Below are 24,913 nucleotides of genomic sequence, written 5' to 3'. Positions count from 1 at the left end.
ATGCGATTTTAATAACGACTTTGACAAGACACTTATTTGACAACACTTTCTGAAGAATGCCACAAAGTGCATAGTAGGAGCCAAACTATTTCATATTTACACTGATTTCTGCAGTCTTTGAATCAAATGAACATGATAACTATTGATGTTATCTACCTCTCTTAGATTGTTGTCACTAATATGTGCATGTGATTTCTGCTTTGCTTCACAAATAGATCTCAGGAACGACACTACCATCTCATTCTCTTCTTCATCACTCCTCTCATTGCTTTCCTGCAGTTAACAAACACATATTGTAAGAGATAGAGTTGAAGCAATCAAAACCTTGCAGCTTGGGTGCAGAAAATGAGAAAATGATAAACTGTCTTCTCAGAAAGTTTCCCCTACCTTGAGTCTGGCAGTGATTTCTGCATACTGATTCTCATTTAAGTTTTCAAGCCTCTTACTCAAGATACTATGAATCTTACTTGGTGTCAAACCTGAAACAAAGAGTTTGCCAATCAAGTCATGTCACTAGGCAGTTTATAGTTGCATTGTAAACTTGCTGAAATTTACATTCATATTAATTATATGTGTTGTTTACGTCTACACTAAAAGATATTCTATTTAAAGTGCAAAAGTCCAAATATTGTGTTGACAAACAATGAAATGAACGCAATGTATACATCGAATAGGACCCATATAGAACACAAAAACAAAGACGATAAAAAGAAATTACTCTAAAATCAAGTTCTGTCGAAACTCAAAAAACACTAGCATTGTACGTATCGCAGCATATGGCAAACATGCGAGAGATGATACCACATGGTCAAACCATGTGAAGACACATGTGTTTCTAACGTATCATACAAACACACAAAGTCAGCAAGTATCTATAAATATACATACACCTTGTGTCTGACTTTTTGCGACTCCACAATAATTAGTCTCAATAGTTGAGAGCCCAATTTGTCGAATTGTACCTATCTAGTACATGTATATATAGAAATTCAACTTTACGATATACTATGCTCCAAAAATAGAATGGCAAAGTTAGAATAGATAGGATCTAAATTATGATGGTTATCATAACTGCGTTAGTATCATAGTATTAATATTTACGTGCATTAAACAGTGTTGTGTGTGATATGGGTTCCACACAACTTGTACAATTGATGTTTTACGAGAGATTTAAACAAGCACCATGTTGAGACTATATTTGCTATAAATTAGTTGACGATGATAAAACTGTCAGCTTTGCCATATGGAACATCATACATTTATTTATTCATGTGTATTGAAAATAATTTAAGTGATTTGAAACCATTTTTTTTTTTTAAACTAATATTAGTTTTTCTTTTGTTTGACATTGGTGGTGAGCATTGTATCATATCATATTTATTCAATATGTATATTATGCTAATATGTAAGTGACAGAACTGAGTCATATTTTAATGATTCTGTAAACAATAAATGATTAATGTCTATTTGTTGTTTAAACTGCACTTTCACTTTTATGAAAAGACAGAGTTGGGGACAGAAAAAAAAATTCTTGTGCATCAGACCTGTTAGACTTTCTTTTTGTTTTATGGTGCAGAAAAATTCTCGCAAACCATGTTTTCCAGACAGACGATAATCTGCTCCAATGTTTGCAGTATTTTGTTTCTGCATATTGTACATTGTTTAAAGGACATTCACGAAAAATTCTACGATTTTAACTTTTTGGCTGACCCAAGGTCAGGGTACTTTTAGTAGCAGAAATAAGAGATTTGATGTACGTGATATAAGTTTATTACAGATGCATTTATCATAATTAATATAGCAATTCAGTAATATTGTATGCAATAAATTAAATATTTATCGACTATACATTTAACCAGCATAAAACGCTGTCATGGGTATCAAATTAAACCACCAATCAGCAAACACATCATGAGGAGCTCTGTAATTTGCTTTATAGTTTTATCCATGTACACAAAGCACTTACATGTGGCTTGGTGGCACTTAGAAGTGCAGTGAAGGGGATTATACAAGTACCTAGTACTGCTCACAGAATCAGGATTTATTGTAATCCAACTGAATTTCTATAAATATACCTCTATATTGGCACAGTGAAGGAGAACATTCTAAAGGCATTGATAACTGAGCACTACTGGGAAAGCAATCAGTCAGACTTGTTCTACTTAATAAAGCCAATTTGCCCTCAGATGGCTGAATACACAATAACATCAAACCATTTTGTTTGGTAGGTTGAACAATAATATGTTCCCAATTTTATACAGTATTTTTTTTTTTTTTTATAAAGCAAACAAAAATTACTTGAATAAACAGGTCCAAAATAATGATAAAATGTCATCGTTTTCACAGAAATGGCAAGTACCGACAGGAAACTCAAATACTATGAAATATTCAAAGCTAAATGGATCGTGTCGTTTCCATGTTAACATAAGTAAAGCTATGAAGTGCACAATTGTCTGATTTGTCCTGCACTCTTATTCATGACGTTCAAATATTTTCAGCAAGTTCCTGACGAATAATTTATAGATGTACAATATAAACTACATATTCTAAATAGTAGTAATATCAAGGGAAATCATAATATATTGTAGACTTTATCATGTACATGTTTAATTACACTGGTGATGATAATATTGTAACCATTTTAAACATTAGATCCAACTTATAAAAGATGCCTTGTAAATTAGACAACCATACTATTCTACAAACACTGATTATATTGGCATACTGTATATTGTATTTCTGAGAAGAAATTAATTTCATGAAGGCATCGCTTGCCTCATTGTATAATTATTAAAGTTGCCTGCCCTTCCCTGCACCACTCATATCAGATTAAGCAAACAGACCAATAGGATATGATATTTTAAACCGGCTTGTAAATAAACAGACAGACAGACAGATAGACACTGACACTGTCATTTCAAGCACAATTTTGCTACTGAAACTAGACATAGACTTATAGATCACCTTTAGTCAGATCACCTTGATAGAACATGTGTTTTTCAGCATGAAATCCAGTTATATTGAGGTTGAACTGCATTTGCTGTTAAAAATGTCCCCTATACCAAAACCACAGGAATATGTTTTTGCACACTGCCTACTTGAGACAAATGCAATCAAATTTAATGAAGCTTTTGACTAGCATGGTTCTAAATACAATAAGTACATTTGTAATTCATAAAAGTTTATTTTTGAGACACTAGTGATGGTTATACATTTCTTTATAGATATATATTTTTTCTGATGACCGGTAGCCCTTTTAGCTAAAAAAAATTCTAAGATTATGTAATAATTTACAAATGTAGCCACGAAAATAAACAAAGACACATCCGTGAAAACTCATAAATAAATACTAACTATAATGAATGTACAGTGCAAAAGATGTCTACTGTATTCATGTGATGGTTATTAAATCCAATTTGATTACCACATGGCAATTAACTTTCCAGTATATGAATAAACATCACATTTAATATCGAGAACTCATATAACACATTAATGATATTAAGATTTAATATTCAATATCCATTATCAGGAAAGGACTCAAATACAGCGTGAAAATGAAAACAATGCACAGCATAATGGAAAGTCAATGAATTTTGAATAATTATACAAGAAATGTACAATCAGGGGGATGTACGTTGAGTATCAACCAGTAACAAATAGAGGCAGAGTAAATTGTGAAATGAAACACGAGTCAATTATAACCTTAATATTTTAATCGTAATAATATAAATAGAAAATAATGCAGGTAATAATAGCTATGATTTAAACAGCTGCTGTGTCCACACTAATAGTTATTAATATCCTATTAGCATCATTTCTACAAGGTCAACTGGGATAATTTATGAAATGTGACCGAGTCATATGACTCCACAAACTAGGTCATCAACAAACTACATCCTAAGGAGAGATTTTCAATGATATCATTTGAAATATGAGGTCACCATAAGGTCAGTGGGTACAAATTAGCATACTTAATAGTTAGGTAAAGCATTTCACCACCAGAGGGTGCATGACAACACAGAAATAATTAATCTAGGTGCCAACACAGCACCCTCTAGAGTCCATTTACTAACTAACTACTGTGGAATACTTTATTTTCGCTGGAATTAATTTTCGCTGAAAAGGCTTTTTGGGCGTTTTGTATGGAATTTATTTTCACTGATTTTTGATGTGTTTAATGGGAAATATAGGAAAAAAAGTATATTCGCTGGATTTTATTTTCACGGAATCATCCCTTCAGCGAAAATAGCGAAAATAAATTCCAAGCGAAAATAAAGTATTCTACAGTAATTAATCACAATGAAATACAAGAGCAGCCAGGAAGGATGTAAGACAGACTTTATGTTTACTTTTGTATCACAATGTTATTATTTGATGAAATCAATACATGTTTAATAATTTTCCAAAATAATTAAAGTCAGCATCCTAAACGTTTGGTTGTTTAAATGAACTCACAAGAAGTAACAACCAGTCACATATAACTATTTACTAAAAAGAGAAAATACAATACATCACAGTTCCGTCTATATAGCAACTTATTAGCATCCACACCCAACTTTTGTATGACTTCAACACTTGAGGGTGAAGTTTACTTAACCACAAAGTTTTACGTTTTCAAATAAAAATATCGCATTTGTGAATAATTTGTTTGGTTTTTTGAATGTCACTGTTGTCTCTCCTGACTTTTTTTGCCTGATTTGTATGTGCAAATTGTAAGTGACACAAAGGTCATATTCATGTGTGGGACTACATGACGGGGCTGTATGACCATCAAATGGCAATTTAAAGAAATATCCTGGCGTCAACCAGGCTCAGCCGAACACAAGCACCTGCGGTCCTTACCAAAGGTTCCCCCAAAGTAACAATCGTTAGTGAATGAATCTCGGCCAGTGGAATTGGCCTTCCCATTGAGTTTGTGGCACACTCACCCAGGGTAGGGGTCTGTGGCACACTCACCCAGGGTAGGGGTCTGTGGCACACTCACCCAGGGTAGGGGTTTGTGGCACACTTACTTAGGGTAGGGGTCTGTGGCACACTCACCCAGGGTAGGGGTCTGTGGCACACTCACCCAGGGTAGGGGTCAACCCTTTTTGGTGTTCAACTTAAGGTAGGATTTCAATTTGGGTCTACTGATCATGATTCTGATGCGACAACATCTATGCTACCAGTGACCGTATTTTTTACATTACTTTATAGACTACAGTTACAAAGTCTGTTGGTTTAATTCACCACAAAAAGAACTGATAAAGTAAATAGATATATATACACTACTATCCTGCTGGGCATACTGGAAATGCTTATTCAAACTTTGGCGTGAAGAGATATTATGGCGGCTACATTCAAATACAATTTTACCACACCCAGAATGCAATGTGAGTACTAAATTATTACAGCACCAATAGCATTGGGAGGACGGTGGCCTCTGAATCAGGTAGGGCATGACATGTTGTGTTCGATATGGGACGCATAGCGATGTATACAACATATTTGCTTGTTTACACGAAATTTTAACATATGGTCCATGGAGGCTGTAGCACTTGAAACGTGCCAAAAAGGTGGCGTTCATTGCGTTAATAGACAAAATGTTACATGTACTACTATTATAGGTTATAGGATGTAATAGACTTACTTTCTAGCTCGAGGCATAGCTTATGAAGTTGATGCATTGGACAAGTCTCACATACCACATGTGACGTCTGTAAAGCCGAGTGAAACGCCTGCCTTAGAGTCAACATAATCTCATCAACCTGACAAGTCAAGATAAACATGAACAATACATTGATCATTAACGACATTAAAACTTTGAAAAGTTCACACAGATGACAGACACATGCTCCTAGTACACAATAATTGCATTTAAAGGCTGTGTGTCCCTAAGGAACCTCAGTATAGACTCTGCATCTGCTGTCTTTCAAAAAAGAACAGGTTGTAGTCATAGCAACATATGCTAACTAGGATAAGATAAAACAAATGTTTAGCTTCTCATTGCTAGAAAAAATTATGTGGTGAATTTTTTTTTTTTTTTTTTGGATTAGGATTACTTGATACCACACAAGAAGATATTAAATATTCACTATTTATTGAAAAATGCTTTTGAATACATGCATTAGGTTTATTTCTGAAACAGAAAACAATAATTTTTCCAATTTAACTACATGTATATGTGGTACACTCTAATGGTATGCATAATTGCCAAAAAAATACAGTTCAGGTTTCAAATGATGACAAAACGCCAAATCTTTTTTATTGTCCTAATCTCTAGCCACAATGTGCAAGCCTTATGTTATACATTGTATTCTAGGTTAAGAGAACATCTATTCATATTACAATGATGACACACACACTTTATGCTCACAGCATGGTGTCATAAATTATACCAAATATGGAAAAAAATCTAGCACGTTTCAACAAACACATGTACATTATCTATCCCAATCACATCAAATGGGTATCCATTTTTGATTGATTGGGTGATATCACACAAAAGAAACAAATCTACCACTGGTGCTTTGCACAATATAGAAACACAATAACAAGGCTTGAAAATTTATGATGGTCATGAATGCAACTGCTTTGACGTCCTACCTAACTGCCTTGGTGCCCTACCAGACTGCTTTGACATCGTACCTGCCTCGATGCCTTGGTGCCCTACCAGACTGCTTTGACATCGTACCTGCCTCGATGCCTTGGTGCCCTACCAGACTGCTTTGACATCGTACCTGCCTCGATGCCTTGGTGCCCTACCAGACTACCTTGGTGCCCTACCTGACTGCCTTGATGCTTTGATGAGTGTTCTGACAATTGAGGTATGTAAGGGTGCCTCTAGAGGGTAGTTGCGCGTGCAAAAGGTGAGGCGCATTTTTGTCTATATGGCAGTTACGCGTTCGCGCAAATCAGACTTACGCGTGGTATTTAAATTTGAGAACAAATGAATTGAACGCGTAAATCAGACTTACGCGTACGCGTAAATCAGACTTACGCGTACGCGTAAATCAGACTTACGCGTGACATTTAAATACTGTAACAGTTCAGATCAACTGAAATCTACCACAAGCACTGTACTGTGGAGAGATGAGTTCTATGTGTTTTTAAAAGGCAAAAACATGTATTTAAAAACAAATCAACATCAGACTTTCGCTTAGGATTGTAATCACAATCCATTGGTTTCCGAAACCGTAACAACTATACTCCTCAACTATAGGCGATAAGTGTTTATGAGGTGTGAAAGAACGGCGTCTTCAGAAAATAACTAGGGCGACTCGCGAGAAACAAAGCGCAGCAACGCAGATTGGGTGGTCGATAGTATTGTCAGAAAAAAGTATTCCAGTTTGTGGTCGGAATGAAACAAAAATATGGTAATAATCATGGGATGTAGAAGGGAGACGAATCGAAAAAAAATCGCTTCCCCCATAGGAAAATATAAATCTCTTAAAGCCAAAAGGCATCATAAGATGAGATGTTCGAGTAGTTGGCTAGCGCCACGTTCCGTTTTTTTTCGGCCCACACTAAATCCGTTCAAGACGCGAACGATATGTTTCGTCATTGATTGAGCTTGAGCTTGAAACTGAATAAAAACTGTTGTTTCCTGGAGTATTTGAGAAAAGTCCTTGTGGACCGATAAGTTGCAATAAAGATGTATTTTTACGCAATTGTATTAAATGCCATTTTGTTGACGGTCTATTCATGACAAACCGCATGCAACTTGACTTTTCAATGATACAGTGTGCGTGAAATATGCTATAACCCTGTTGGGTTATTCCATGGGTTATTGAAACTTAACTGGGATATTATATATTTTACAAGGTTCTGTGACTTGGTCGTGTTGTGTGACTTAGATGTAGATCAAATGAAATGTTCTATTAACACTAGACATGTTGGCCAGGAAAAACAAAGGTTGTGGAGATTGGACTGGAGAAGGCGTGAACAAAATAAATTGAGAGGAAATCCGAGAGACTGTCGAGTGTGACCCAGCATTGTTTTATTTTGAGACTGGATTTTTAAGCTCCACAAAAACACAAACAGTGATTCATTGCATTATATTTTCTATTTTTCAAACGTGAGTGATAAATAAAAATAGTAGTGAATTTGACAGCTAGATCATTTACTTCAAGCGTCGAGTTTCGAATGAAGGATTGAGCAACGCAGCGGGAGGATATGAGCGATTAATTTGAAGGTTGATAATGCAAGTGGGTTGGAGAGTTTGTTATATGTGTCTGAGTATTGAAATTGAAAAATAAAAAATTGTCACAGCAGCTGTGAGAGGTTTGTACTGTGGGTTGGTAACACAAGTGAACTGGAGAGAAACAGTGACATGGGCGGGGCATAGAAATAGAATGTTATTTGGAGTGTGTGTTATTTATATTCTCTTTATTAGAACACAGAAAATATAATTTTTATTTTGGTCACGGCAAAAACAACTAACCGAGGTTAGGGGAAAACGCCGTGATAAGTTTTCTATTGTGTATGCGATGTGGGTTCTGGGCGGCACTATTTGAGATCGAACTTGGAATGCTCAATAGTGTGGGGTTGCAAATGGCCGGGCGGAGGGGGGGGGGGGGGGGGCTTTTTAGACAATTTGAAAGGTGAGAAACAAAGCGAAGCATTTAGAAGCTTTACGGAGAAGAATTTACTTCTAAATCACACAACACGACCAAGTCACAAAACCTTGTAAAATTTATTATTATTATTATTAACAGGGTTCTAGCATATTTCACACACACCGTAATGGCATTACTATTGTGTAAAAATACATCTTTATTGTAACTTATCGGTCCACTAGTATTTTCAAATACTCCAGGAAACAACATAACATGTTTTTATTCAGTTTCAAGCTCAAACAATAACGAAACATATCGTTCGAGTCTTGAACGGATTTAGTGTGGGCCGAAAAAAACGGAACGTGGCGCTAGCCAGTACTCGAGCATCTCATCCTATGATGCTTTTGGCTTTAGGAGATTTATATTTTCCTATGGGGGAAGCGATTTTTTTTCGATTCGTCTCCCCTTCTACATCCCATGATTATTACCATATGTTTGTTTCATTCCGACCACAAACTGGAATACTTTTTTTTTCTGACTATCGACCACCCAATCTGCGTTGCTTCGCTTTGTTTCTCGGGAGTCGCCCTAGTTATTTTCTGAAGACGCCGTTCTTTCACACCTATAGTTGAGGAGTATAGTTGTGTTTCGGCTTGTGAATGGAAACCAATGGATTGTGATTACAATCCCAAGCGAAAGTCTGATGTTGATTTGTTTTTAAATACATATTTTTGCCTTTTAAAAGCACATAGAACTCATCTCTCCACAGTACAGTGCTAGTAGTAGATTTTAGTTGATCTGAACTGTATTTAAATGTCACGCGTAAGTCTGATTTTCGCGTACATTTCATTTGTTATAAAATTTAAATGCCACGCGTAAGTCTGATTTACGCGTACGCGTAAGTCTGATTTACGCGTACATTCCATTTGTTCTTAAATTTAAATACCACGCGTAAGTCTGATTTGCGCGATAGACAAAAATGCGCCTCACCTTTTGCACGCGCAACTACCCTCTAGAGGCACCCTTACATACATGGACAATTCCAAAACTTAAACCCTGCAATTGTACATCACTCATAGGAGATAGACATCAGGTGAAAACTGAGGAAGTTGCCAAACAAAGTGAAAATTTGTAATCAAGGGATCATAAAAATATGAAACACAAATCAAAATCCACATCATCTCAATCCAATCAGTGGTTGTTAGATCCACAGTAACCCTCAGTCTTTAGGAACTAATCAGTATTTTGTAGACCTGCATTGCATTGAAACAACAAACCCATGTACAATATTGCAACACAGCAGGAAACACGTCACACATTTTTCTAGAGGTTGAACCAAGGTTAGCACAAGATGCCTGTGGTTACATATAGTTCATTAGCAGAGCAAATACTTACCATGGCCCCAGAGTGACATTTAAAAACATAACACATGTAATTACTGTTACAAGTCTTCTCTCGACAAATAAAACCAAAATAAGCCGTGTGTTTGATGCCCTGAAAACAACACAGAATTTGTAAATAATATTATTAATTCATATTGATTTAATATTACCGTGATTTCAATATACATTTAGAGGTTTTACTAACATTGCTAACATCACTTCATCTTAAATATTTTTGTTGTTATAATAATAATAATAGTCTTTCTTGAAGTCGTATCCTAAGAATGGACATAGATCTAAGTACAATAAAGCATGGTTGTCATTCCATGTCAGAAACATTCAGAATAAAAGAAAAAGAAGATACACTAGTATAAAAACTAAACAAAACTAAAACAACAAACTTGCCCGAAAGTGGGTTAGAAATGCAAATTAATAAAGTAAATGTTAGGATTACTTATTTAGATATCTGTGAGGCAGTTGTTTTTTTTATATAAAAGACATAATTATGGCAGAATTTGACTCAAGATCTATGGTAGATTGAATTTGATTGAATGTCAGACATATACCTACTAACAAAGATATGTGGTACAGTACAGTTCTCGCGGAAGCTTTGGCTTTTGTGGCATCATTGTTGCCTACGCATGGCTTCATTGTCGCCTCAGCATCGCATCATTGTGGCATCAGCTTCGCGTCATTGAAAATTGAAGCTGTGTTCGCCTCGCTTATTTTGTGGCATCATCGTGGCCTCAGCTTCGCAGTCTCATGGCATCAACATGGCATCAGCTTCAAAGTATTGTGACATGAGTATGACCTCATTATTTTCACATGGAAAGGCAGTAGAGAAAAACACATGCACAGAAGTTCGATATGTAAACGATTTGAATTCAAAGCGCTAATGGGAATAAAATAATATGACCAAGAGTAAAATGACATTTTAAACAGATATCTTGTTTAATGTTGCGAGTATTGGGTACCAAAAACTATGTGAAGTACATTGCAATCTGCAAGGTGACGAGTGACATATTGACTGCAAGGAAAATCGTGATAAATTTAAATCACACGATGCAATCATCGTTCGAATACAACACAATTTGCTATACGAAATGAAACTGTTCTTGTTATAAAATTACCTTATTTTCGTTCATTTTATTTGCTGGTAAGATAACAGATTCAGATTCCTCATTTTGGTGGTATTTTTCTGTGTTTCCTTTAGTTTTAGCCGAGTCCGATCCCATGCCCGGACTACTAATACATGCAATACATGCGTACGCCGCCTGGTGCATCGGCGTTGTCGTCTGCCATCTTGATACAAAGTTCCAAAACAAGTGCGTACATTTCCAACTATGATTGGATGGTTGTGGTGGCGTCGGTCTGGTAAAATTTTACATCCAATTTTCAAAATTAAGTCACGATCAGTGATGAGCTCGATCTATACATACTTTAAAAGTATTCTCACAAAAAATATTTTCAAACAAAAACGAGCCACAGGCCTTGTACAAAATCAAATAGCACTTGACATGCAGAAATAATTTATTGGGCTTCAGAAAAAAAGTGTTTATTTAGTTGTAGCTGTAAATATTTGGTGACCAGTCGATGAACAATTTGAAACTCATTATACACCCGGAAGTCCTTCGATACTGAATATCATCGACCCCAATCTGGTTTACCTTATTTCCAAACTTGCAAAACTGATTTGTATCTCAGCCCAGTTTTTCTTTTTTCTTTTTTTGAACTGAGGTCAAACCCCAGCCGTTTGTCAAAATATACCGATGTTTTTCAGTGAATGATTGTGAAGCCTGTCACAGCACAGTGAATCGACGCCAGAGATTGGGTGGTACGACGACCCTTAAATTAGCGTCAAATATGCTTTGTTACAACATCATTGATTGGCTGATCGGAGCACGACCTGGTCACAGAACCATATTTGTCCGTATTATCAACGGGACTTTGCGAGAGAACCACATCCACATTTTCAACCATTTTTAGCGCGGAAGTTGCCAACAAATGTCGAAAAACTCATGAATTTTAGGGATTTGAATAAAATAAAGCTAGCGATTGGTAAGACTGGTTAATAATATATCCCCCCATGCTCTTCGAATTTTTTTATTTTATTTCAAGGCGAGAAATGGATAATTGAAGTTCCATCGATTTCAAGGCGACTGTTTCACCGTGACAACTCTTCGCTGTGTTGTAGTTTCGTGAGGTAAAAAAATATATAATAAATAGTACTTGTTTAATTATTTGGTTTTACAGCCCGCAAATTACGGGACGTGATCCCCATGAATTACGATAAATAAATGCTGATTGTGTTGAATGATGGACGTCGGAACCGTTTGGAGAAACCAACAGGGATCGATATTCCAAACAAATTATTGGGACATGGTCGGTAGACATTTCAAACAAATGAAATTATTAACGAAAGACGAGATTTTTCCAGATATTTACGAACGAACTGTCATACCAAATATATGCAAAATTGACAAATACACAAAGAAATATTAGGTTTTATTTTAACCTTAGAAATATTTTCTCTCACTCAGTTCATGCGTGGGACTTCTGTTTAGCTTCATGGTCCTTCGGCTTGTGTTCTCCTTGGGGGAAATAACTTACAATAATTATACAAATCGTAAACTCAACACAGTCAGGAAAAGAAACCCGGACAACTATGTCTGACTTCTGTCGAAATACATTTTGTAGCAGTGCGTCACGTCAGAATATTGTTTAAAATAAAATAGTCAATCCCAGCCAAATCTAGGTCAAAGGGTCAGATTGCGTGCATATAATTATAGATAGTTAAAACAAAAAGTATTTGAACCTTTGACGGTTGTTCAACATCTATGCATGGTTACTAAACTAGTAACCGTGATCTATGAAAACCAGAAAATTGTTAGTAGTCCGAATTTTTGCACAGTCGAAAATAAAGCGGAAATTCAACAAGCGGTCGCAAAAGCGAGCGATTGAAAAGCGGAAGCGGGCGAGAGGTTGGGCGAAATGAGTTCTGTACTTCTTTGTTTGATGAAACGATGCTGATGCCACATTGTCGCCATAATGAGACCACAATGAAGCAGAGTGATAATCGCCTAACTTTTTAATGTCGCAACATTGATGCGATGCTGAAGCCATAATAATGCCATAATGATGCGATGCTGAAGCGAAGGTGAAGCTGAAGTGAAGCCAAAGCTTCCGCGAGAACTGTACTGTAGCTATGATTTCAACTCATGCAAACAAGTACACACTTGAGATGCCATCACTGTGGAGTAACATGAATTGATGTGATACATGACTTTCACTAACTAGATTTACTTTAAATTCAAGTATTTGAAAAGTAACATGACTAAGTGTCTGTTTCCATGACAAAATGATTGAAATAACGTAGGCGTTGCCGGGCGAAAGATTTATCTGATGTAGTTTTTATAGTATCACTCACGAACAGATCAGTCTGTATGGTTGGTTTAAGATAACAGATTATCATCATGTTGGACTGTAGCATATGGAAATTTATTTTTAAACTATTGAGCTGAGGTGGGGCTGCAACATAATTCCTCAATTTACATGTACCATGGTTATGCAAAACTCACCAAACTTATATATAACGCTATTTTGGTATGTCTTACCTGTGAGCAAAATGATATTTCTTTAAACCTCTTTGTCAACATAAAACTCTTCTTATCCAAACTAATTAAACTAATGTCAATTTTACTGATGTGGAAAAGGATTGTCCGGTTCTTTTCGCTTTCAGTACAGTGAATTCCACGCCGACAACTTTTTGTTTCACTGTTACTCTCTTTGTTTTCCTTTTCAACAATCTTGTCAGTTTCATTATTGTCATCGTTTCCTTCAGGCTCAGTGTCAACACTATTAGTCCTATCACGAGAGTCGTCAGCACAACAATTCTCTGACTCGCTTATTTCTCTCTCAACTTTCTCGAGCTCTTTTCGTTTTTTCTTCTCTTGTTCATATTCTCGGAACTTTTGGATAGTGTCATCAATGAGACTCGGTGGTGCTTTTTTGTGTGACACAACAGCCTTCCCACAATACATCACTTCATAGTTGCTTGAAGTCCCATCAATAAGGACCTCGGTTACGGGTAGTTTCCCATGATCCTTTGCATGCTGGTCCAGTTTCAATAACTCCCTAGTTGCTTCTTTGATAGCATGTGCGAATTTGTGGACCTGCAGAAAAAACAAAATGGTTTCAGATTAGAATAACACAAGACTGACTGACTGACTGATGTAGCAATCAAATACCAGATCAACATACACAATCACCCGTATACTTTCCATCCCAGATTTCAGACATACACTGTAATATGGCATAAAATACTAGTATGTGTGTTTGTTTCAAACTTGGAAGGTAATAGTAAAAACATGCCTACTTTGAAAAATTTACCACCTAAGTAGATTGGATTTATTTGAAAATTTTGACAAATTGTGCTGGTTTAGTTCTCTAAACTTTCGTCCACCTCAGATGTTTTAACTCTCTTGGGCTAATGATTCAGCTCTAGTTTAGGTTTTAATTAATGAAAACAATATGTGGTATTAGGAATAATCAAAACATGAAACAATCATCTACTATCAAAGACGTACAAGGTTTTAATAGCATTGCTTAATATTCTGTTACAGTTTGATATATATCTAAAAGAATGTTATTTCTTGAGTTGCTATAAATTTTATGTAAAATTCATGTTAGTTTTATCATGAAATGCTTTTGAACACCCAATCGACACTGTACAAATTCTGAGAGCCACCATGTTTTGAGGACCATTTCATTTACTATGGTGTTCATTAAACTGATACATGCAGAACAAAAATTCCATTAACTAATCAGAATACCAGGTAGTACCATCAGTTTCCGACATCTTTTGAATTCGTGATCGCAAAGAACCGTTTCGAAAGTAAATTTCATTATTATCAAAGTTGCAGTGATATTGGTGTTGATTTCACTGCGTGATATTTTTTAAAGAGGTCATCAGCCTTTTTTTAAAAAGTAAAATGTACAGAACACAATTTAACAGCTTTTATGATGACAACAGAGGAAATGTATTTTACCTATTCATTCAATAAATCTGTCTTTTCTATGATGCTAACTCACTCATATTCGCAATCTGTTTTGTTTGGCCATGAAACATCACAAATGATTATATTTTGACAGAAATTTGGTTTTTTGACAACATACGGTACTGATTTTTACTCAACCACTTTTTTTAAACTAATTATTTAATTATAAATACTATTTTTTCTAACAGAATCGCACATAAACCAAAAATTGCATTCACTGTATGCTGGATCAATGAAATATGTATGATATTGACAATAGACCTCTGTCATCTACATAAGTGTATGTGCTTATTATTGAGCAAATATAGCTTTTGATTATCTTTTTTTTTCTTTTTATTTACTGTACTGATTTCAATGGGAAATTGAAGTACACTTACAAAAGTGACCTCAAAATATTACCAGTTATTATTCAAGAGCCAGCTGTTATTTTTGCCACAGAAGAGTTAAAATACAAATAAAAAGAATTGTTGCATGTTTTTTGTTTTTTTATATAACATATATAACATCTAACAGCAATTATAAATTATGCTATCGTCTCATCAATTTACAAGAAAACAGTTAAAGATTGATTGTCACTTCAGTAAAAAAATGTGGTTCTGGGGGGTCATAGGTCAGAGGCAGTGTATCAATAGTCTGTGATCAACAACCTTCATCAACCACGCTGGATGCATTTAAGTTAACACCATAGTGATTTAACTGAATTAACTAAAATCAAAACCCTTACATCAGACTCCACAAAGCGTTTTATAAGTGATTGAAGGTGATTTGGTCACTTGCCATATAACGTCAGTGCATGGTTGGGTTTAAAGTAGAATCGCTATTATAGTTTTCATGTGAAAACATGTTCTTTCGCTCATAAATTATCATGTGTCAGTAATCCCCTACTTATTTTTTAAAAGACGTTTAATTTTTTTTCCCCATAGAGTACCATGTATTAAATTCAAAATAAACTCCAGCATTAACATAAAGTAATATTACATTTATCTAAAAAACTTGTCTGTAATTTGGGTCTGTGATCGAAATTTTTTTTGTACATGCCTCTCAGATTATAGGCAGAAAATTTAAAGTGCAAAAAACTTTATTGAAAATGAAATGAAAAATAACATTTACTAGTCTGTAGTCTTAGACATAGAGTCTAATTTTTGTTGATTATTTATAGTTGGTTTATTTACAGGTAATTTTCAATGAAAATTGGACAGGTTTGTAAAGATTTTGCCTGTTGAAATTTCATACGTAAAATTTCTAAATGTGGAGTGCCTATCTATAATGAAAGGTAGACTGGCGGCTGGCTGAAAGCCTGCTTGTCTCTTTACAGTAATATATATTCATGAAGTATCAACAATTATACCGCTGGATTAATCCATGAAATTTGATATGTGTGCTACCATATATTGAAACTGTTTTTGTGTTGTCCTCACATTTCACAAATTTTAATGGAAAGCATGGTAGCCACAAGAATATGAACAAAATAATAATAAATTGTGTGAACATTTGCATCCACTTTACTCATTTCCCGATGTACATGTTCAAATGTAGTACTACATTTATAGTGGGTAATAAAACCTGCCAACTCTGTACTGCATATTAAATTGTACCACAGCTGTCTTGAATCGACCAATACACAATCTAGAAATTATTGAAATTGAGCCACCAATCCTGCCTTGAGATGGCCATTTACCAGTGCCAGTGATGTTGTGCTACATGTACATACAGTATTAAACAAGTCTTAATGTTAGATAAATTATATTCACTCAACACAACTAGTTTAATTTATTCAGATTATATACATGTACTTATAATATTTATTATTAAATATTATGAGGTTATTACGATACCAACAAGTATGCATGAAAAAAAATGACAGCGAGAGTATCAACTGACGTGCAGCAGAGGTCGATGCAACGGCGTACTGTCTGAGTGCATACTTTAAGGTATCCTCGTGATAACCTTATTATTATACATCTTTTCTTACCAATGGGAATGCGGAAATTAAAAAAGTTTAAAACAGAATCAGCAAACTTATTTGTGTGGAGTCCGATCAAACTCTGGGGCTGCAATATTTGTTTTTATTATTAGAGGACGCTTACATGTGTAATCATTCCATATTTGGAATTCACATTTCCTAATATGGTGGGATGAAATACCCGGTAAATACTGCAAAATTACGGCATGCTGTAACTTATGGCGTTACAGTGACAGATGTATAATATTTATTATTAAATATTATATAACATTATATAACACTAAATGAAATAAATAGAGATTTAAAGTATGAATCTGTCAATAATACATCACTGTCAATAAAACCAAATGCTGCTAAATTCATAGAAAAACACACAGACATCTATAAAAAGCCCTAGACCGTGACAGTTTGGGAGCAGGTGACCAGATTTAGAAATTTAGAATAATGTCACGTAATATGTGACTAGTGTTAGTCATAGCAAAGAAACAGCTATTTTTATTTTTTTTATCATTTGTTGTCAATGATTATATTTTCTGATGGCACCATGTAGGATAGTGCCATGTGCTTACGTATTCTCATACTACAAGTACAGACCACCGATAATTACACTTTGATCATTACAGTACATGCATATTTATGTGATAATTCAGAATGAATGATAGAAGAATCACGTAATTCCACTAACATTACCAATCTATTGCCAAAGCTAATATTTGCTAAAACTAATATAACATTCATAAGTTTATAAATGTATTTTTAGAATGAGTTAGCGATATGAATGTATTAAGTTTTTAATTAATTTTCCTGTTACAACTGGCGACATCATCTATGTAAATGAGAGTGAAGTATACTATAAACCTGTGATGACCTTTAAATATCACTATAAGAACACTGTTATCAGGAAGAAAGAAATAATACTCATAATGAAAGAAATGGCCATAATTATAGCCACTACTAGTTTTATGTTGTTACACAAGTTAAAAAAAATAAAAACAAGCAGCCTGTCGGCTGAGATAGCTCCGCTGTTAGCAATGCACATTTTAATTAAGAACAGAAGATATCATTAGAAAATGAACAATATGTATAGTACCAAAGCAATCGGACTTGTGGTTTTTAACAAGAAGTCGAAAATATTAATTTTTACCAAAAATATTTATCCAAATTAGAAAATTAAAGATATCACGAAATGAATAAATCTGACAGAGGTCCACATGTAGTACCTACATGTATATATGTAATCAAAGCAATCAGACTTGTGGTTTTTTTAGAAGAAGTCAGAAATATCACTTTTTACCAAAAATGACAAAAATATTCACCAAAATTAGAGAATTGAAGATATCATCATGAAATGAACAAATCTGAGAGAGGTCCACATATAGTACCTATATATGTAATGACAAAAATATTCACCAAAAATAGAGAATTTGAGATTTTGACATGAAATGAACAAATCTGAGAAAGAGCTATTCAAGGTACTCGCATACCAAATTTGAAAACATTGAAATTGTAAAGTTGACGGACGAGGATGACGACTGCGAACAATCAGTAGTATAAACAGCTCCGCTGTGTCGACTTTGTAATGTATAAAAATTAACTGGTTAAAATTGAGTATTATACTTGATAGTTGATTCTAGACATATGGTTATTCAAATGTGATCATATGATGATATATACAATCATGTATCATGGCAGTTCAATGTAAAGCAGTGTAATAATTTATGATACCTCATTACTATGTAACAAGTCATGAATGACACTGCCTTCGCTAGTTGTCATTCTAAAGTTGCATGGACATAAATTGGCAAACGTGATTTCTATGGCATTTTCAAGTTTATAGCACTCTCCATCCAGGTCAGCATTATTCTCAGCAAGGAAACCAGATAGCACCATCCCAGTACAACAGGTAAAATGACAAGGAAGTATACAAATCAGATCTGCAAATATGTCAGTGTTGTGTCTGTTTGGATAAACTAGTTTGTGGCCCTGGATTAGTTTCAATATCTCTAAAAAGGACAAGATTACTTCTCATACGACAATGATACAAATAAAGTGCAAAAATCCAGAAAAATATTATCAAGTTTTTATTATCATACATTAATATTAACAAATCGTGTGAAATTTTATGTACAGAGAAACACATATTTATGCTTTGGTTGACAGAACTTCTCAAAGTAAAAAACAGAGGACCTGCGAAACTTTATACAATTGTCAGACACGCAGTGAATAGTACCGGTATGTTTTTGTAATACATGCAGTTCCAGCGGCTTTGCTTTCTGAGAAAAAAAAATCTGGCTATGCACCTGAAAAAAAACAAAAAAAACAAAACATTTAGCCCAAAGTAAGCAGAGGTTGTAGCAAATACAATAAAAAAAAATACATTTAATGTAAAAGCAGATAGAAGTGCATAAAAAACTAATCAGCAGAGGTAGTGATCATGTAATCAAATTTCCTTTGAACTGGATTGCATTGTCTCAGATTGGCTGCTAATTTGCATATTAATTTGCATACTAATTACCATTATGTAGTATTAAAATATATAAAATAATATCCGAAGTTTTGAAAAAAAAAAATTATGACTATTAAGTCAACATCATTAAAATTGAGGATTACGTGAATTTGACCCCCTCCCTAATATTGTTTCACATATCCCTTAAAAACATGGCGGCCGTTAAATCCATCTCAATCAAGGTCCGTAATTTATTTTCCTGCTCATAATGGAGATAAATTATGGTAGCTAAACATTGAAATTGCCACCCTGACTTCAGTACCGAAATAAATAGCTGATTGGGAAAATATGTCTCTGTTGACAGAGGTTCGATTTACCGATAAACTTCAACACCGCATGGAGCATAGAGGTCCCGGTCACGAGTGCAGTAACGCACACGGTTATCATATTTACTTCAAAGGTAATTTAACAGCGATGATAGATTCATTGATATTTAATTACAGTACTTTTCAATTTCATCATTGCTTTCGGTTGGCCGAACTTGACTTGTGTTTTCTCGATAATTCTAGTCTAATATGTCGTCACGAAACCAAGTTTCAATCTGCTAGCAGTTGCCAATGAACACCGGCAACAGCAATCGTACATAACAGAATCACGATCAGCGTGTTCTAAACTTTTACGTTTTTATTATTCCAGCATTTTATATGCCAAACGTTACTCCCAAGCCTCCTAAATGACGAGATAAACTTTCGATTTACCGTATTTGTCTTCAATTAGGCGCCACTTTGTTACACTTTCATGTCATGGTGGCGCTTATTTGTGGTTAAATTTGAGCAACTTTGTTTCAAATGGCGCTTATTTCAAGCACTTCAAGTTCTAGTACCGGTAACTGTGTTACAAGCCATTGTTTTTGCTCCATTCTGGTGATAGATTATTGACAATATTTTACATTACAGTCTGACGCTTAGTCACTGTAGCCTTTATTTTAAATACTGAGTAAATGACCCATTTTCAGACAGTTTAGAAAGTTATACAAAAATTATCATTCTTTAGAAAACATTCACAGTTTGCCGTACAATCAACAGAAAAATAAAACAAACACAAATTCAACGCTTAGTAGTCAATGATCACGGTAGCAAAATCCGGTCATGCTGCATTCCACGGTTACGATTATTACTCAGTAGTAGTTATAATAACGTACAAAAAATAAAATGCAAGTAAAATTCAACTTAATTTCATCGTAAGCGAATGATTCTGGTCGCATGTAAACGCTCGGCGCGATTCGATGTCTGCCATGCTTCCTGTCTAGGACTTGACCTGGAACGCGTTTTTTGACCTGATAGGTCAAGTCGTTAATTAACCAATCAAAATGCTGGATGATGCCAACGTGATCAAATTACCATAGCTCATTTAAATAATGTATGAACGCAATGCGGAAGTGATTTGCCGATGTTTGCGATATTTTGGCTTTGATTTTGGTGGGAAAAACTGCATGATTTTTTTTTTCAAATCAAGAAATTAGTTATTTTTGGAAAGTAAACTGAGCATTTAAAGAATAATTTAACACTGTTTACTGTGACAACAGCGCATTTGAAACAGAACATTTTCGCATTGTTTTAATTTCGTTTTTATGGACTTACTGCGAAATTAAAAACCACGCTGATATTTTCTACAGTAGACTAAAAAGACATGTTTCAAGAGATTATAGACCGATTTCTTAAAAATTGTTAGAAACAAAACCATTTTTTTTTACATAAAAGCCATTCGTACAGTAACAGCGAGGGACTTCCGCGATCGCGTCCATCGCTACGAACCGCTAACCGGTAGTCGATCCGCCGGCGCCCAATTCACGATCATTACCTGCCAAAATTTCAACTTTGTCTGGCGCTTAATTGAGGTGTAAAATACAAAGTTTTTGTGGCACTGGCGCCTAATTGAAGGTGGCGCTTAACTGAAGACAAATACGGTACATGTTTCATAACCAGTTCTTGAACTAGTAATAGCAGGACTGTTTTTCTGGCAAAGTGTGACACTGTGCGATCGCTAGTTTCTCACTAAAGTCAGGACACAAAAGGATAAATCGAAGTTCATAATAAATACCATAAGCACAGTTTCTTACCTTTGAGATAGAATTTAATCTATGTAAGCCTTGTGCAAAGAAAGATACAGTCCTGGAATACAATATCCTCAGACGAAATCGACGGCGATTTCCTTAGCGGTTAGACTGGCGCATGCGCAATACGGTATGCCAGTTCTCTTGCGAGATGTCGTTAAAACTCAGATTTTTCCGGTAAATTTCAGCACTTGTACTAGTAAAATGTTGAAAATCACAGAAAAACACAATGAAAGTTTGGCGAATCAAAAAAATACTTGGCGTGCATATGTATGGCATTGAGAATTACATTTGCACCAACTTTGAAAAAAATTGGACAGAGCATATCAAAGTTATAAGAGGTAAAAGACGGACGAACGGACGAACGGACGGATGGACAGAACCCAATCTATAAGCCTTCGGCAGACTTCGTCTGCGAAGGCTAATAAAAATACTGGCAAACAGATTAGTCCATGCAAGTAGGTTGAACTTTTGACAACATAGCTGACTATCTCAAAATACGCAAAAATCTTGGTAATTTTACACAATATTTCTTGCATTATTATTGAGAATTATATTAATTTGAATATTTCTGGCAGTTTCAGATATCAGCGTGTGTAATATAAAGCCATATAAATTCTCTTAACCTCAACTTCTCGGCAGACAGAAATTTATTTTTCACTCACGGCCAAAACTAGTAATCATATTACCAATTAATGTATCCCCGAAAACAAATAGTGATGACTCCAAAATATTTCTTAATTACAATAGAGTAAACTAACAGGAATCTGTGGTCATGAAAGTGGTATTATATGCTTTTTATTTTATTTATACAATGTATCCCTTTCAAATTTGGAATGATTACGACCATTAACAGAACCCTATATATAAATATTATTTTCTGTAATTTATGTTGTAAAAGTGACTGACATCAAGAGCATGTGTAATCTTCTTTTCAGAGTGACCCCATCAAAAAGTTGGGTTTACTGACATTTGACCTTTGACTTTCTAAGGCACATTTACAGGTTATATCTAAAGTATATCAATCCCAAAACTGTCAAGTAACGATGGAATTTAACCCATGCTTGCAGCATAACAAATAAAGTACAAGAGTGCAGGTTACAGTGTGAAACCAGCAATAGTTGCATGTTTTAATAATTACTACAGTTTATTATTAAGCTGGAATAAAATGTACATTGTAGGTACTTATATACCATTTTATTCTATATACAAAATTTGTAATACCTACATTAACACAAAAGAATGAATGTAATAAAGCTCAGACAAAAAACTCCTATGTGCTGAAAGTATTGGGGTGAAGCAGAAATGAGGTATATTTAAAATTACTTCAAAATTTTTACACAAGAAGCTTGGCACCTTATATAACTCTGTGATGTGACCTACAGTATTAAGTTTATAATACTATCAAAAAAAATCATTAAAGTGATTTATTCCAGAGTAACTAAGAAAGTTGAATTTATGTCTATGCTAATTTAAGTAATTAACATGTATGGATTTCAACATTAAACTTTAATAATTACATCTTATGATTAACGCAGAGTATCTACATGTACATGTATGTACATGTTGTATCTCTTGTCCAATGTCTCAATTATAATGGTGGTTGCATATGTATACATGTATCTACTGTATCTGCAATATTTTAGATATTAGAATTACACATATTGAGGTCACATGACCATATATATGATCATTTGATATTTTAGTCATATCTCTTGTCCAATGTCTGCATTATAGCACTGGATGCATGTGTCTATTAGCAACAGTGCTTGATATATTACTTATGCATATTAATTAGGTTACATGACCACATATTATATATTATATGATATATTAGTCGTATCTCTTGTCAAATGGCTGCATTATAGCATTGATTACAATCTGACTAGTTTTCTAGGTATTGTAATTATGCAGCATACAAATTAAGGTCACATGACCATATATGGAATAGTTGTATCTTGTCAGATATCTACATTATCAAGATGATAGAAGTACGTGTATCAATGACGTCCCATGACCATATAAGGTCATGTGGTATGGTAATCATATCTTGTGTCTGATGCCTTCATTATGGCATTGATTGCATGTTCCTACAGTGGTCGAGATATTACACATATGCACTATATTATATGATCATCAGATAGTTCTATCTCTTGTCTGATCTTATTTGTGCCTAGAATGAAATCCCAGTTTGAAACAAAAAATTCAAGAGATATTTCTCTATATTAATATATTGCCCAATTAGTATACATTACATACTTTGTTTTGCATGATGCATAGCAGATATGAATAAAATAAATAATACACACAAGATTGCAACTCAAGACTAATCAGATCTATGGATTATCTACACTGCATATACTTTCATTTCATTTCAGTGGTTTTTGAAAAACAAGTAAAAAGTTTTAAATTGGCTAATTCACATGCGAATTAGGTAATTATTATCCACAGATTGTGACAAAAAAAATAGGTCAGGTCTGTACATTATCGCAGAGCATCTATGTGTCAAGTTTCATTGAAATCAGTTAGGTGGTTTTTGAGAAACAAATGAAAAGGTTTAAAATAAGCAAATTAATTCTTAATCGCTTTATAATTCATCTGTTTTATGTTTCATCAAAATCCTACCAATACAATCCACTGGTAGTTCTTGAGATATCCATCAAACAGAGAATCAGACACACATATATGTAAAAACATACACACTGACTAAAGACTCCCATTGTGTGCTTCACACGTACAAGAGTCAAAAAGATATTTAAACATAGTTGAACTCTGGTGACCGTGCCCTTTGTTATATAATATAATTCCCTTTATCATAGTTTGATTCAATATAAATATGCATTGTCATAATTAATTTTGAATACAAACAAGTTTTGGGGTTGAACCAACAGTGGGGAATCAGTCTACCGAATGTCCTTAAAAGATGTAAAAATCTTACAAAAACATTGGTGCCTTATTTGTTTAATTATTTTAAGGGACATAATTTCCAGCTTTATTCAAAGTAATTCAGATATTTTAGTATAAAAACAAATGTCTCATTACAAAAAAAAAGTGCTGCATTTAGATGTGAATAGATTCATAAAACATGCAAGATAACAGAAAATTTTAGCTGGCTTTAGTCCAAGTATTTTGTACAGGTGTCTGTCAAAAATTAATGATTTACTGAGACAAATATGAACTGCCTCATTGTGTGACTACTGTATTATATGAAAAGTAAAAAAAACACCCTTTATGAATAGCTATCATGTTGCAAGCTCTGCTTTGTATGCAAATCAACTTAAATAGTTAGTTGGTGTCCAGTGGAGGGAGAAGTCAACAGTACTGTTGCTTCCTGAGAATCTACATCTTCAAACACTGCAATCTTTGCAGTGCGTTTTTTAAACTAGTATTATAAAAACTCTATCATTCTGTG

At 34.5% G+C, this 24,913-nt stretch overlaps 1 protein-coding gene and 1 long non-coding RNA gene across 5 annotated transcripts in view; both read right to left on the bottom strand.

Annotated features, from left to right (window-relative positions):
• The window catches only part of LOC102800976 (TBC1 domain family member 1-like), an 80,273-nt gene that overhangs the window by 42,201 nt on the left and 13,159 nt on the right, over positions 1-24,913 (bottom strand). For all 4 annotated transcript variants that reach the window (XM_085497617.1, XM_085497618.1, XM_085497619.1 and 1 more), the window contains exons 2-6: positions 13,537-14,094; positions 9,936-10,034; positions 5,633-5,750; positions 388-479; positions 157-273 (exon numbers count right to left, since the gene is read on the bottom strand). In XM_085497617.1, coding sequence (XP_085353743.1) covers positions 157-273; positions 388-479; positions 5,633-5,750; positions 9,936-10,034; positions 13,537-14,094 — 984 coding nt within the window. The remainder of the gene's footprint in view (positions 1-156; positions 274-387; positions 480-5,632; positions 5,751-9,935; positions 10,035-13,536; positions 14,095-24,913) is intronic.
• On the bottom strand, positions 19,009-21,608 carry LOC146746170 (uncharacterized). Its single transcript, XR_014929070.1, has 3 exons — positions 21,508-21,608; positions 19,157-19,242; positions 19,009-19,129 (listed from the first exon to the last, which is right to left on the bottom strand). It is a non-coding gene; the product is annotated as an uncharacterized LOC146746170 (long non-coding RNA).

Source organism: Saccoglossus kowalevskii, chromosome 4 (assembly GCF_978046115.1).
Source record: "Saccoglossus kowalevskii chromosome 4, keSacKowa6.1, whole genome shotgun sequence".
Lineage (NCBI taxonomy): Eukaryota > Metazoa > Hemichordata > Enteropneusta > Harrimaniidae > Saccoglossus > Saccoglossus kowalevskii.
This window is presented reverse-complemented; position numbering and strand designations above follow the sequence as displayed.